Source organism: Neopsephotus bourkii, unplaced genomic scaffold (genome assembly GCF_033783945.1).
Source record: "Neopsephotus bourkii isolate Nb327-2 ecotype Australia unplaced genomic scaffold, CSIRO-AGI_Nbou_v1 NB_923, whole genome shotgun sequence".
In the NCBI taxonomy this organism is placed as follows: Eukaryota; Metazoa; Chordata; class Aves; order Psittaciformes; family Psittacidae; genus Neopsephotus; species Neopsephotus bourkii.
This window is the reverse complement of record NW_026901417.1, coordinates 1,958,404-1,974,140: the sequence shown is the minus strand read 5'-3', so window position 1 is coordinate 1,974,140 and position 15,737 is coordinate 1,958,404. Positions and strand designations below refer to the sequence as shown.

The following is a 15,737-nucleotide window of genomic DNA, read 5'->3' as shown; positions in this document are numbered from 1 at the left end:
ACTGTCAGCCTCCTGCTGATAGGGTATGCCACTAGAAGCATCTGATGGTTTCCAATGCTCTCATTCATTGCTGCATGCTGCTTGACCACCTTTCTTCTTTCACCCTTCTGCAATTGACTCTAAAGAGTGTATTATCCAGCTTGAAGTTCACTGACCATCGACTGCTCAAGGCTGTTCAAAAACCCGAGCAAACACAAAGTCTTTAAATGTCAGCCAAACAGAACCAGCATTTTCCTTCCCTCCTCTGCCCCCCAGATATTAATGTTTTCGAGCCTAAAATAAGCAAATTTATGTATCTTCCTACCCAATCTACATTATGAGCATGAAAATCTGCAGAGATCCTTTGACTTACATACTTCTTATTGATTAAAAGCTTCTGTAAAGGCCTATTAACCTTTTACAAAGATAAACAAACCTGCAAGTTTTACAGTCAAGCCTGGCCCATCCATACTTAGTATGGCAATGCACAGCCTCACACAATGGCATCAAAAAGCTTGAATTGTCTGCACTGTTACAACACATTCTTATATGATGAACCACTGACCTAATACTCAAGCCAAAACACAATCCTAGCGCTGCTAGCTGGAAAGGAGGGCTGAGCTCTCCCAAGCTGCAGGAGGCTGCGAAGCAAGGCCTATGGCAGCACAATGAAATTGCCATTAGCTCTTGTAAAGCTACAAACTATTCATAAAGAAATCCTGAAGTACCTGGAGGAAAATTTCAAAGACTTCTGCAAACACTGTGAGCCATCAGCAGGGAAAAATTCTGGCACTTATCTTTTATCCCGGTGTTCTGAAGAGCTTTAAAAGCACTAGTATTAGAGAAGGTTTAAGTTAAGTGATACCCATTTGAGGACAGGGAAGCTGGCACATTAGGCATGAATGAACTAAGCAGTGAGAAAAACTAGGAATTCTAATGCCAACCTCCTAGATTTTTAAATTACAATAGTTCTGATAAGAACTGAGTAACTCCTATAACGTGAATACAGAGCTCAGAGCAGTGTATTATCTGTTACCCTCTATCATAGTGTTCATATTTCTACAGCCACACAGAAGTGTCCAAAGAAAGTACTTCAATAAAACACAGAAACTTGAGAAAATTATATAAACAAGTCCATAACTGGGAAAATTAACAGCTATAAGTAGAAATACAGATTTTATTACAATTTTATGACAAATAATATTTATTCAGGGTAAAACTATTCAGTGCATTGTTTTTTAATATCAAAGTATTGACGAAATTTATTGAATTAATTCCAGGCTCTGCCTGTGTTAAAACAAAAACTTATCTTACATTGCTTGTAATTTCTAATTCCCATCTGACAGCTCTTACCACACCTACATGATTAGGGCAGGAAGAAATCAGAATTTGTTATAACACCAAAAAATGGGTCAGGATTAAGCCACCAGTCTTTTCAACAAGAATCTGATCCATCCTCCCCAATAATTTGCCACCACTTACATACATGCATAATTGTATCTTTCCCCCTGAAGCTGCTTAACTATGAACACATCAACTTGTAAGTACTCAAATATGAAGAGTCATCACAAGCAGCTTGTTATTCACTGACGAGTCAACATCAGACATCAGTCTTACTTATCTGATACAAGAAAAATCCTCCTGGTTCAGAGGCCACGTTTCTACCAAACACAGAGGGAAAAGGAGGAAATGCTGTACTCACTTGTTAAAGAGATTCAGTCCAATCCTATAATGGCGTTTCCTGATAACATCGTTACTGAAGGCAGGGGAATCCCAGCTGTTACGAGTTTCTTTGTGGTAGGTTTGTTTGCTCAAGGTTTGCTCCCTTAGGCTGTCTCTAGAAGAAGATTCTGAGCTGCAATTTATTGTATCATTAGAGTTGGAAGTGCTGTTGATGCTGTCATTGTCTCCATCAGAATAATCAGACTCTGATTTGCTTTGCCTGTTTGCAGTGCCATTGATAGCTAAATGACTATCTATAGGCCTAGCCCTATGTCTGGCCTCCTGTTCCTCTCGGGATATAATCTTGGCAGGAATACTGTGAGGGATGTGTTTTGGGCTTCCTTGTTGACCAGTGATCCCTCGATCATAGGCATTTTGTCTCTTTAGTGAACCCCTCTCAGAGCGATCACTCAAGTCCACTGAACTGTCACTGGGTGGCTCTATAGTTAGCAATGGTAGGTGATCCATTCTCATCCTCTGGTCCTGACATTCCAGGGATGGGGTACTCCTGCAGCTTGTATCAGTGTCTATCTTATCATCTTTGTGGGTCATGGACCAATACTCCTGAGAAGAGTTCACAGACCGGAGCCTCAAATCAGATTCTGTGCTGGACGGTCTGTCTACTGACTGGGAAAGTGGAAGGGGCGGAGATAACTCTTCCTCATCAATATATAACGTAACATCACTGTATGATGCTGTCATCTCATCAAGCTTCCTGTGATCCACATTGTGAATGGCTGGTTTAGTTTGAGCACAACTATCCCTCTCCATGTCACGACTTCTGACTTGATCCGGAGTCTGGACTTCATCTGAATGTAGACTGCGGCAATTCAGTGCATCGTCAATGGATTCTGCAAGGGATTTCACCTGCCTGGAAAAAGCATCCTCTAGTTCTGTGATAGCATCAGCAAAATCAGTAGATGCTGCTGGAGACTTCATTGTAGCTGACTCTCCCAGGTCACCACATTCAGATGGTACCAGGGATCCCAGCTTTGACCCATCGTTTGTAACAGAAACTTGTTTTCCTTCAAAGTAAGAGCTATGGACTTTCTCAGGTCCTTCAAAGGAAAACTGCATTCTCATATTGGACAGTACAATGCGTCTTGACATACGATTTTCAGACATAGAACTTCTCAGACGCTCAAAGTTTTTGTTCATCTGATACTGGCGAAAAGCTGTTTGTATGGTACGAGCAGCATGTCTAGTTATGAGACGGCCTCCATACTTCCGTTCTAGCATTTCCACCTGGGAAAAGGGCAACACAAGTACCTTGTGACTTCATGCAGGTTAGGACAAGGTTAAAGTAGAACAAAAACCAAGTTCTTCTAACAGCTTTCATTTTTGGACATTTTTCAAACTGCATACTGGTTTTGGAACTGCAAACTCAAAGCTCCAGACTAACAACTGCACTGACAGTGACCAGAATAGTCATTTGCAAATTGCACCATAAAAGTATGACAAATATGTGACTATGTGAAAACTGTCATTTACAATTTTATGTGCTGGCTATTTGTGTGTGTTTAAATGTTGGTTTTCACATATGAGCATCAGTGTGCCCATGTAAAAAGCAGCCAAGGTAGCACTCTGATGCAGCGTAATACAGTCATTCTTTCTCTGTAGAGTGGTGAAATTCAAATATGGGGCAAATTGCCATACTTTGGGAGTAAATTCTAGAAGTGGCCATCACCCTTCCAGGCATGCATCACCTTCTATATGAATGTAAACCAGGCAGCATCATCTCACACAGGCTCGATACCAAACTGAGCCTCCCAGGCCTTCCAGGGAAGTTTCTCTGATGGAATGTCCACATACACAGTCTTCCTCAAACCAGGAAAATATTTCAGACTTTCTAAATACAAATTCAAACCTATTTTCATGCTTGTGATTACACTGAACACTGCCAGTGTTTCCAGTTTACACAATGAATATGCAAAATAAGCACATTATAAATGCTGCCCATTTATCCTAGTGAAAATAACATGTCGATACTTTTGGAATATTAGGTATTTTTAAACATTTCCTTCCAAAGGTGAAAAGCATTACTTATTTAAATGACACTGAACAAGATGAGGAGCTAGCTTTATCATTTCCTCCCTCCAGCATTTAATTTCTGTTCTGACTACTCTTTGTTGGATCCATATTAGTCCCAAACACAAACCATCCATGACAAATCAATGTTTAGTACTACAATTAAACCCACCATTTTCCTGGCAGCAATCTTGTGTAAGTTCACGCCATTTTCATAACACTACAATGATTCAAAAGTCATTTTTCCTTGCTTGCAAATCCAGGTACCCTTTTTCATTAGAGCCCATGTTTTAATTCCTTACATTATGTGGACATGAACACACAGTATCTCCCCTTTTTACTTTAGAGATCTCATTAAGTCATTGCTAAGTTCAGATACTGATGTGCAGAGGGGCTTCATCCCCTTCTGGGGAAGGAATTAAATGCTACTAAAAATACAGTCCATTATGTCTACCGCTGGGGAGTAGTTGATGTATTTCTTTCAGTGCTATTGTGGGTTCAGCTGCTCCTTCCATCTCAGAGATGATCTCCTTTTATGCTCGGTGTATTTAAAGGTGAGTCACTGATTTTCATTAATTCTGAATTCTAGATGCAAAAACTATTATGTACAGTTATTGGCATAAACTGAGGAGGTCATCTTACTGCTATGGAATTGTTCTGTTGATTGTATCTTGAAAATTCCATGCGCTGGGCTCGGAAAGATGTGACTGCTCTCTCAGATGGGAATCTCTGCATAATTTTCTATCACTTGTCTGTAAATAAACTGCTCAGCCTTTCAACCCCAAGCAGGGGTTATACTGTCAAAGAGGTTAGGAGATTACTTGTCAGACATTCCAAAGATTTAAATCTTACTAGGAACTTCTATCACAACCCTGCCACTGCTGCCACACATCTGCTGCTGTTTCTATCCACAGTGTGCATTGGACGTGTTTAAATAAATCACGAGATTATTTTGCTGGACTAATCTTAAAAAAAAAAGATGAATAGTCCATTTAGATCTCCTTTCAAAATTAAATGTCAAAGCTAAAGAAAAGAAAACTAGCATAGCTGGTTGAAAGAATGAAACAAACCCTAATCTGCTATAAAACAAATTACCTGGGTTTTCTTCTTGCAAACAGACTGTTGTCTTTCAGGCTTACACAGAAAATAACATCACTGATTATCATGGGGGGGGGATTTTAATTGAGAGTATTTTGGAATTTGCTTAAATGATTTACTAGACTTGTGACTAATATTTAATGCACCTTTTAAAATCATCTTGAATGCACACTGCCTTTAGGTAAAGCCTCAGACGTTTTCCTAAATAGTTCTGAAGTATCTTCAGAGGTTTCAATGAGAACTTTTCAAGAACCCTAAGCAACTTTTCAGTATCAAGCTTCCTTTATGTATCACTTTTTATTGTGTAGGATTCCCTGACCAAATCCAAAATAACATTTGCAGTCCTCATTCTCCATCAATCCAGCATAAAAGGACAGATGGAATTAGGCTCTGTGGAGTATCTGCAGTGCAGGAGACCTCTTTAGTAAGCCTTACACTCTGTCAATCCCTTATGAGAGATCAGCAAGAACAACTGCCAAAGGTGGAAAAGTAAGTAACATTTTAGGTCTCACAAAGAGGTTCAATTTAATAGCAGAGCTGGCATAATTTTCATCAAGAATCAGGAACCTGATACGTCCCTGCTCCAATATAGAATTTGGTGAGCATAAAGGCTAAACTACTCTCAAACTTGCTATTCCAAATCCTGGCTTCAAATTTCAGTCAGAGCTCAAGTTCTATTCCTCCACATCTCTCTGGAACAACATTATATTATCCCCCAACCTGAAATTACAGAACAAATAGACAGCAAATGAGACTTGGCCCCTATAAATTTCAATGAGGATCAATGTGTGGTCCAAAACAGGAGTGGTCTGCTTCCTGCCTGCAGAATTCTGCCTGCTCCCACTTTCACCATGCTACTATGCAGGCTGGAGGGACTATGCAATGTACCACAGGGATTCACAGTAAACAAAATGTTCTGTGGCAATAAAGATCTCCAGCAACACAACCCTCTGCTCCAGTCATTGATGTACTAGCTACTATATACCTACCAAGGAAATCCAGTGCATCCTATGTATTTGCTTACCTGAAGCTACTACAGCATCATTTTTAAATGATAGATATTAACTTATATGGCAATAAGCATCTTTCAAATATAACAACATTCAGAATAAAGCTTAAAGGGATGGCTGAGGTTGACTGTCTTATGTAAGTGTCTTTTTAGGGAGAAAGGCTTTGAACAACTACGTAACTTTTATCCAGCTCTTTCTAAAGCATGTAGGAGTTTTGCCCAGTTAAGTAAAACCAGTTAAGACCTTGAATTAACTCCACAGATATAGAAACCCAGACTGGTTTGGGTTGGAAGGGACCTTAAAGCTCATTCAGTTCCAAACTCCTACCACAGGCAGGGACACCTTTCACTAGACCAGGTTCCTCCAAGCCCCATCCAATATGGCCTTAAACACTGCCAGGGATGGGGCAGGGAATATCAGCTGCAATAAGTTCTTCCTTTCTTTCAGCAACACAAAGACATCCAGGTTTCAAAATGACTCATTTTCTTGGAAAAATACTTAATGCTATTACATTTAAGTTCTCACTCAAAGCATGAAATTACAATTCCTAGCAGAACTGCTTTTACTTTTAACACTATTAAAGTATCTTCTACACCTTTCTTCAGGAAGGGGGATGGTGTAAAGGAACATACGAATGACACAGCACAATAAAAAAGAAGTCACAAACCTCAGAAATGCTGACACATGACTATTTTGAACTAAGTTGGTCACAGGAAAAAAGGTATTTTCAGCATCACAACTGAACTGATGCTAGAAAAGACTTTTTCCAGATTGCAGACTTGTTGCCATTATCATAACTTAGGTAACAAAGCTCAAATACCTGCTTATCTTGTAGATCTGAAGAGAGTTCATAGCTCTCAGAAAGAGATCTTGACCTTTTAATAGCTTCTTCCTCTGCTTGTTTTCGCAGTATGGATGTTGAGTGCTGAAGTTTTGGCCTCCGTGATCTTTGTTGTCCAGGGGAGACAGAATACAGCCCGTAAGCAGAGTGATCGTAATGGTCTGGACTGAGAGCTGAGCTGTGTGTTATAGGTCCTTGATGGTAAGTAGAGGGGCTATCCAAAGATGTGCCAGTTTCGCTGCTTGGGGCTTCACCCTCAACACTAGACAGAATGGAAAGACAGGAGAATCCTCAGGTGAGTATTACATACCAAAATTATCAGCAACAAATAGCATAGTTTTGCATAGTATCATTTTATTTAGACACCCAGCATGCTTTGTTTAAATTCAGATGCAGTTAGTACAGGGTAATGTGGCTTCCATAGTTTTCACTGCAATCTAAGCAAGTCTTCATTCTGTTGCAGAGGTAATCTTTAGAGCATGAGTCAAGCAGGAGAATGGAGCTTTCAAGCATCACTTAACTGTATACAGTAATTACTAATAGCATCCTGAGTAAGTCACTCAGCAACTACTGTGTAAAATAAATGAAAACTTAATTTTTTCTAAGGCTGCTCATTTCCAAGTCATTCTACTTCAAAATGGCAGAACCTTATTTGTGCCTTTCCTTCCTTTGACAAATAAAAGCAATAATTTCCCACTGTTACATTCCAGCTTGACATAAAAGGATTACTTTCAGGTTACTCAACAGAGATTTGGGATTTAATGAATCTTGTGAGCTACTATACTACTAAAAACTGAAACTGGGGAAAAGTACCTACAGGAGAAATCTCATTTATTTCTCTGCTAGTGAAAGACTGCTCCCCTGGGATACTTTTGGCATGCTTCATAGGAAAGCATCCCAAGGGATGGCATTTCTAGCTAATAAAAGCAAAATAATTTCAGGTAGGGAAAACGCAATAGGAGCTAACTGGCAAACAAAATACCATTTTCACATGAATGCTGTTGCTGCTAAGGAAAACAGGAAAGGAAAAAACCTTTATATTAGAAGAGCTGTACACAATAGGAAACATTTAAAACTGAGTCCTAGCCAAGGTTTATCCTGAAGCAGTGGTGGCTAACAGTAGCTTGTATTTGGTTTCTGTCTGCAGTAGGGCATTCCCACATCGCACTTTCAAACTTCCATCTTTTTCACTTTTCACATAAATATTTAACATCTGCCTCATCCTATGTGCACAGAGCATGGATAGAAAAACTATGTTTTACTTTATTTAATCACTCAAAAGACACAGTAACCACTCCTCACATGCATGAATGAAAGCATCTGCTGCACTTCCCGAACCTTTTGCTTTAGGAGCAGGTACATCCAAACTTTAAAGGAGTAAAATTCCATTCTCCCACCACACCATGTATTTCTGATTTTGCTTTTATTCACATGTACATGAACGTAAAAAATAAAGCCCTCCTGCTGCCGCTCAGACCTGAAGTGCTGTGACCCGTGCTGCAGGCACATACCACAGCAGTTCCTTCAAAGGGCTGAGCCATTGCTGAAGGAACACTCTCCACTGCCCCATGGACTGCAGCGCCAGAGGAGAGCAGGGTTTACACTGGCACAACTCTCCCAGCTGGAGCAGTGAGCACTTTTGAAAGTCAGGGAGAAAAAAAGCCCCTTAGATTTCTCCAAAGGTTTCTATAAACACATAAAACTGAAAGCAAGGCCTCTTTCTGTGCCCATGAAATTATGACTCCACCAGAAAGGTATTTTCAAGCATACTTTACCCAAGCGGGAAATATTTCCAGTGTGCACACATTACTTTTTCCAGAAAGGAAACGGACAGGAAGCTAATCCCTTTCCCTCTGTGAACCAGCTGGCTTTCAACATGAAAACGACAAATCCACCAGGGATTTGCTACTGACATTGAAACTGTAACCACCCATCGAAAACAAACAAATCATGCTCTCCAAAGGAGCCATGGAAGAAATTAGAACGGTACTGAACTGCTTCGCATCACACAATACATTTCCCTGTTCTGCTAACTGTGAGGCTGCACTATTTTGCACATCACGGGTTCCTAATTACAAGCTGGTTTGCAAGTACTTTTCATACAGGTATGGTAGATTCATTGGTAACAGGAAGTCTGGAATTACCACTATTTCCCCTTTCTTGACTTTGGTGACTTTTTTGCCTTCCTTGCCCTTCAGTTTTGGACTATTTAATAACCCTTTCACGTTGATTATCATCTCATACTGACATTTTCATAATACCTTCAGTGGATCACTTAACCTTTTCATCAATAGGAAGGGAACTGCCCTAATCAAAGAATCAGAAGGGGGTCTACCCAAGGCTCTCATTCCAGTTAGAGGTTTCCTCTTTATCTTTAGTTTGTCTTTCATACTTTTTCCAGACATAAATATGATCCCTGTCTGAGTATAATGCTTGATCTCAATTTGCTCATGGGGCTAGTCCCTGCCATCACATCTGACCTTTGAGGCAGGGAAGTAATTATCTTTTACAACAGGCAGCCTCCTGCCCAACAGCAGGACAGCCCTTCCGAGCAAACACACGCACACAGTTCTGCGTATCTGAGGGCTTCCTCCCGTTCAGCCCTTCCCTGTCTGTTAAGAGCAGCTGAAACTTCATAAGAGTTACTTCATGTGAAAGAGACTGCATTACAAAGAAAAGCAGCTTGCTTCCTACTTCTTCCTACTTTACATGTGTTTGGAAAAGAAAAATATTTCAGCAAATATTACATGTGAAGCTTTAAGGATGACAAAATGTATTGCTCCATTGTGGAGGAAGTGCACACAGAGACACATGGAACAGGAGCATGGAACTGAGCGTCACCCTGCCCCTGTGTATTTTGAAAGCTGTATGCTAAAAAGGGTCCCTTTACTTCAAAAACAAAGATGTCCCAGGATCACTAGCCCTTGTTCTCATGGAGGAATTCAACTTACCAGATGTCTGCTGGAAGTACAATTCAGCAGAGAGGAAACAGTCCAGGAGGCTCCTGGAATGTGTGGAAGATGGTAACTTCCTGACAGAGCTTGTGAGGGAGTCAGTGAGAGAAGGTGACCCACTGGACATGTCTGTGAACTGAGCAGGACTTGTGGATGATGTGATGGTTCAGGCTGTCCTGTGCATAGCAATCATGAAGTGATTAGTTTTCCATTCTCACAGAAATAAGGAGGCGGTCAGCAGAACTGCCTCTTTGGACTTCCAGAGGGCAGGCTTTGGCCTGCTCAGGAGCCTGGCTGACAGGATCCCTTGGGAGGCAGTCCTGAAGGGCAAAGGAATCTAGGAAGGTTGGACATGCCTCAAGAAGAAAATGTTAAAGGCACAGGAGCAGGCTGTCCCCATGTGCCAAAAGATGAGCTGGAGGGCAAGAAGACTGACCTGGATGAAAAGAGAGCTTTGCCTGGAGCTCAGGGAAAAAAAGCAGAGTTTATGACCAGTGGAAAAAGTGGCAGGCAGCTCAGGAGAACTACTCCCTGAGGCTAAGCAGGGGGAACGTTAGAAGAGCCAAAGCCCAACCAGATCTTAATCTGGCTACTGCTGTAAAAGACAATAAAAAATGCTTCTATAAATAGATTAGCAACAAAAGGAGGGTTAAGGAGAATCTCCATCCTTTATTGGATGCAAGAGGAAAAACATAGTGACAAAGGCTGAGATATTTCTTTGCCTCGGTCCTTAACAGTATTACCAGTTGATCTTGAGATACCTGTCTGAGCTGGCAGACAGGGATGGGGAGCAGAACGAAACCCCCAGGAATCCAAGGGGAAATAGTCCGTGACCTGCTATACCACTGGGACACACACCAGTCTGTAAGGCTGGATAGGACCAAGGGTGCTGAGGGAGCTGGCAGAAATGCTCACCAGCCATGTTCCATCATTTCTCAGCAGTCCTGGATAAATGGGGAAGTGCCAGATGACTGGAGGTTAACAAATGTGATGCCCATCTACAAGAAGGGCTGCAGGAGGATCCAGGGAGCTACAGGCCTGTCAGTCTGATTTTGGTGATAGAGATGTTTATGGAGCAGATTGAGTTCCATCACACAGCACACACAGGACAACTAGCTGGTCAGACCCAGTTGACATGGGTTTATGAAAGACAGGTCCTGTTTGACTAACCTGATCTCCTTCTGTGACAAGGTAACCAGCTCAGTGGATTATGGAAAGGCTGTGGATGTTATCTACCTACACTTGAGTAAAGCCTGTGGCACTTTCTCACAGCATTCTCCCAGAGAAACTGGCTGCTCATGGCTTGGACAGGGGTACTCTTCACTGGGTGAAAACTGGCTGGCTGGCCAAGCCCAAAAAAGTGGTGGTGAATAGAGTTAAATCCAGCTGGACTTGATGACCCTAAAGGTCTTTTCCAACCTAAATGATTCTATGATTCTAAACCAGGCTCAGAACACAAGCCAGGGTGACAGGGCTTCATCTGTCCACTTACTAAAAATGCCAACACACAGGATTCTGCTCCAGGTTTGCAACAAAAATTAGAAAAAGTCCCCCTAAGACTAGGGGAATAGTTAGACACCTCTCTAGCACTCCTTCACTTTCAGCAACCACCCTGCACACTTTTTCTCAGATGGGTAAGAAATGCAGTATATTAAGTGCACTGCAAAACCGAACAATATAACGCTTGAACCCGTCCCTGCTGAAATTAGAAGTAACTTCTTAATAAAGGTCTCCAATGTCAGGCACATGCCCCCTGCTATACATGTCCGGTAGAACTACTGATAAGTTTAGTGTTTAAAAATATCTAGGAGATGAATTTGGTTCATCTCCCTGCAGTGTGCAATGGCACGTTAATAGGGAGACCAGCAATACATTGAGCATTCCAATTGTGTAACATTAGGAGAATGCAAACCAGCTGAAATTAACCTTTCATTTTTAGAACTCCAACTGTCTTATCACATTCCTGTTTCAGCAGAAAATAGACATTCATTATCTGCCAAGCCAGAAAAAGAAAGATTGCTTGCCAGTATTTTACAAAGCAGAAAATGGAGCAGCTAAGGAGTGGAAATGGAAATTAAATATTTAAAAATACTTAGTACTATTAATACGACTTTGCATGAACAAAACTTTAAAACAGAGCCATGGAAAAACTTTGATTCTTTGTACATCTAAATTACTTTTTTGAAATTGTGGCCAGCCCTGACTGAATCCAATATTTTATCAAAAACTGATACTGGAAGTTTCTTGGTGCAAAATTCTCCACTGTTAAACTCCCCCCTCCCCCCAAACACACCACTCTATCAAAGAACAATAGGGAAGAAGAAAGAGGAAAATGGAAACAGATTGAGTTCAGTATTTTTAACAATTCTCCATGGATATATAAAACTGTTGGTGAAAACCAGATTAGTTTTACTTTTTCTAATGACTATAAACCAGTACTAAATACCAAACATAGATGCATTCAGGCATTTTTATTTTTTTTTCTTTTGACTGTGCATGGCTCTGAACTTCCTGCAAGAGCTAAACCACACATTCTGCAAGCAGTTTTAAGTTAAAATCCACCAGCCCAAGTGACATATGTGCACACAAGGAGGATCCATTAACAGTCTCTGTCGCAGGGCAGTGAGATCAGGGTGATCCCGCAGTGCGGCTCACACTGCATTCACCCATGATGCACGCTGTGTGCTACCAGCCACATAATCAGAGCTCACCGTTTGCTCTGAGTCACAGACTAACACCAGTGTGCATGCAGTGGCTGCCAAGAGCTGCTTTTCTAACTGATGTGCCTCCATGCCAAAGCTGAGTAACATGGTGCACAGCTGTATCTTTGGACTGAAGTAGCATACAAAAGATTCAAGAGGACAAATGTTAAGTAAATGATGTTGATGGCTAGGAAAAGGTTGTGGGGTTTACTGTTATTATTTCCCACTACTCAGAATGAGCTTATTTCAAGAATTACCTAACAAGGAAAAGCTCTGTCTCCTCCTTCACTTTGTTTAATTGTCAAAGGCAGTTGTGTGGTTAGCCATGACCAAAACAAAACCTTTCTCTCCAGGCATGTTAGCAGCAGAAACCTGGCAGCTCTTTTTTTCCCTGACTCTCATTTTTATATCCTCAGTTATTACTTCTGATCATAAAAGCTGCAATTAGTAGCCAGTACACTACCATATTTTAAAACAATAAATTATTTGAGATGTTTGAAGATCTAATGTTGTTCTTTCATGTATTTTTCATTTTTATATTCACACCTTCCTTTTCCTTCCAACCTTGCCCAATTATCACCTCAGCAAAACCAAAGCCAAGCACAATAAAGACCTAAAGAAAATCAAGTATTCTTTTCAAAAAGAAAACTTCAACATTTGAGCTTAAAATGGAAACTGGAAAGACTCCTGAAGACCTATATTTCAGTGAAGACCAAACCCCATGCTTTTTCATGAGTTTAGTAACTTATTCATTCTACTGACAGTACCGGCAAAATGATCAGAGAAGCTGAAAGTTTGGATCTGTGGCACAAGCATCTACATCTCAGAGAGACTATACTATGAAAGAGAGATGACAATCAAAAAAGCAGAAATTCCCTTTATACTGAGGCCGGATACCTTATATTTAAGACTACATGCATGTAAAGAGGAAGTATGTAACATCAGAAGCAAGGAATTATGCAGTATTCCCACTCACCCCATAAACCTCACAGTTTACTAGTGGTGAAGTGCATTTGTTAGGACTAAAATACAAAGATAATAAGACCATATGCTTGCAAAATTAATCCAAATGTTCAAACCAGTATGTTGCAGATTTAGTTTGGAACATACAGCAACAAAGAAATTCAACATACTTCTAAATAATGTAAATGCCAAACCAAAACTGCATTGCAACATTTTAAAATAGAACCAAAAGATCCTCCCAGCACACCAGAGTAAATACATGAGAAGTTATTTTCCCAATGAATGTTCTCTGAAATTATGTTGTTTTCATCATTCATTTAAAATGGACTTTCAAAAGTGTAATATGAAGACATGAAATTAAAACCAGGCCCTAACAACTGGATGGTACACACATGAGACTCAAGCAGCATTACAGTTATCCTATAAAGTATTTGGTTTGGACATAAAGAGAACTATGACAATATAAAAGTTTGTGCTGCTACATCGTAAAGGTTTTTCCATAGCATTTTAGATCCTTAAAAGTATGAACACAAGTTCAAAGGCACATAGAGGAAGTTCCTTTTCTTCTAAATTGTGGAAAGTAAGCACAAGTAATATGAATACAATAAGAAAAAATTGATCAACTTAAAATCCTAGTCAGCATGAGCTGATAAAAGCACTCAGCTTTTGCCCTTACACTACAAGTGCTCTGTTCTTTGGGAAGCAGGGAGTTGTTAAAGCGTGACTGTGGGAGAGTATGGCTTGCCAGAGACTGCAGTCAGCGCTCCAGGTAGTCTGCATAATCTGAATTCAAACTGAACTCAGTGAAGGATATATACACTTATTTTATTTGTTGCAACAGTGAAGCATTGGCATGAGTAGATCTTCATGAAACTCCTCAATCAAATCCATCCTTTCTGTAACCTGCCTACTATTCCCTACATCCATGTAACTTATTCCCCTCTTCAGGAAAAATGCATGGAAACTTGGTTCCCTTTAAGTCATACCTACAGACAGAACAATACAGCAAGCTTATTTTCTCCTTGTGTCCCAGAAACTTTCCTGTCCGTAAATATAAACATGCTATCTACACTTGAATCATCTAGATGCCTAGGGACTCTGCCATGTGATTTATGAGATGGAATTTAATGAAAACCAAAGAGTGAAGCTCTTGGTATTAGAACATCATTTCATAATCATGAGCCCCAGTAAAACTTCTCACTCAAAGATAAATATCCTCTATGAAGAGGCCCAAATGCCCAGGAAGGAAGAAGTACTATACATATGTTTTACACCAACTACATATTCTTTAAATTTGCAGGTTAAAAAACGCAGACTCTGACCAGAACTCCTGACTATAGACAGCCACTAGAAATGGATCCAAATTCTCTACCTAGCTCAAAGACTGCAGATCAGAAGCTCATGGAACTAACTCTGGGTAACAGAGAGAAGCATGATGGCAGCTGCTAGAGCAGCTGGTATGGACAGACACCTCCAACACAAAGCCTGCTGGAAAAAAGCATCTACATGGCAAAAATGTTTAGGTCAAATCTAGGCATTCCCCATACAGACAAACCTCTACAGAAGTTAATTTCTTGCATATAACTTTGTCTTTACAAGTGCAACAAAGTCCTACTTCAGTTGTGAAATTTTAAGTGATAATTACAAACAGAACATTGCTAACTGAAGCTGTGAGTCCCTGTACACAGTTGAATCTGCACACAGGCATTCATTTGGCACAGGATTACACTCACTGCTGTGATTTGGCTTTCATTTCAGTACCTGTGGCACCTTCTGGTGTAAACGAAGAGGTGTATTTGATTACAGCTCTGACGAACGCATTATATTATGTCAAATTATTCTCCACAAAAATGTAACTTAACATGCAAAACCAGCCACATGTAGTTCATACTAGCTTGGTTTTAACACTTTTCTTCCTCACTTCTCCCCTCTCACAATACTCCTCAATGGAGTAAGAACATTTGAGCAGAAGCATATCATTAATACAGTTTGCAAGAGATCAGCTGTAGTTCTTACTGCCATGTTTGTTTTGTACTTCCTAGTAAACAAAACTCAATTATATTCTGAACTTATACAAATCCCTGAATTCAATAGATGCAGTAACATTAACAAACCAATCTACCTTCCAATATACACTGTCAAAAGTTCAAAGCCATTATGATGAACAACAGCATTCACAGACAGTGACAAAAGCTTTGATTCAGGAAAGAAATATTGACCAATGTGTTTTACTTAGAATGCACTCTCAGTTCAGCTGTTTCTGTTAAAAAGAAATTAAACCTTTGAATGCACATCAAAGTAATGTCCCAGGTAATTCATCTTAGTGAAGTCAAATATCACTGCAAGAAAAATCCAGACAAAATTTGCATCTGTTTCAGAAGCAAACACTAACAAAGTAACTGCTTCATTCTGTAATGTTCCATGGTGTAAGAGTGCCAAT

At 40.2% G+C, this 15,737-nt stretch overlaps 2 protein-coding genes across 11 annotated transcripts in view; one reads left to right on the top strand and one right to left on the bottom strand.

Annotated features, from left to right (window-relative positions):
- Nucleotides 1-15,737, top strand: part of HDAC11 (histone deacetylase 11) — a 656,323-nt gene that overhangs the window by 175,901 nt on the left and 464,685 nt on the right. The gene's annotated exons all lie outside the window — the stretch shown is intronic.
- The window catches only part of IQSEC1 (IQ motif and Sec7 domain ArfGEF 1), a 335,931-nt gene that overhangs the window by 44,306 nt on the left and 275,888 nt on the right, over nt 1-15,737 (bottom strand). For all 10 annotated transcript variants that reach the window (XM_061357822.1, XM_061357815.1, XM_061357814.1 and 7 more), the window contains 2 exons: nt 6,658-6,940; nt 1,682-2,946 (listed from right to left, as the gene is read on the bottom strand). In XM_061357822.1, coding sequence (XP_061213806.1) covers nt 1,682-2,946; nt 6,658-6,940 — 1,548 coding nt within the window. The remainder of the gene's footprint in view (nt 1-1,681; nt 2,947-6,657; nt 6,941-15,737) is intronic.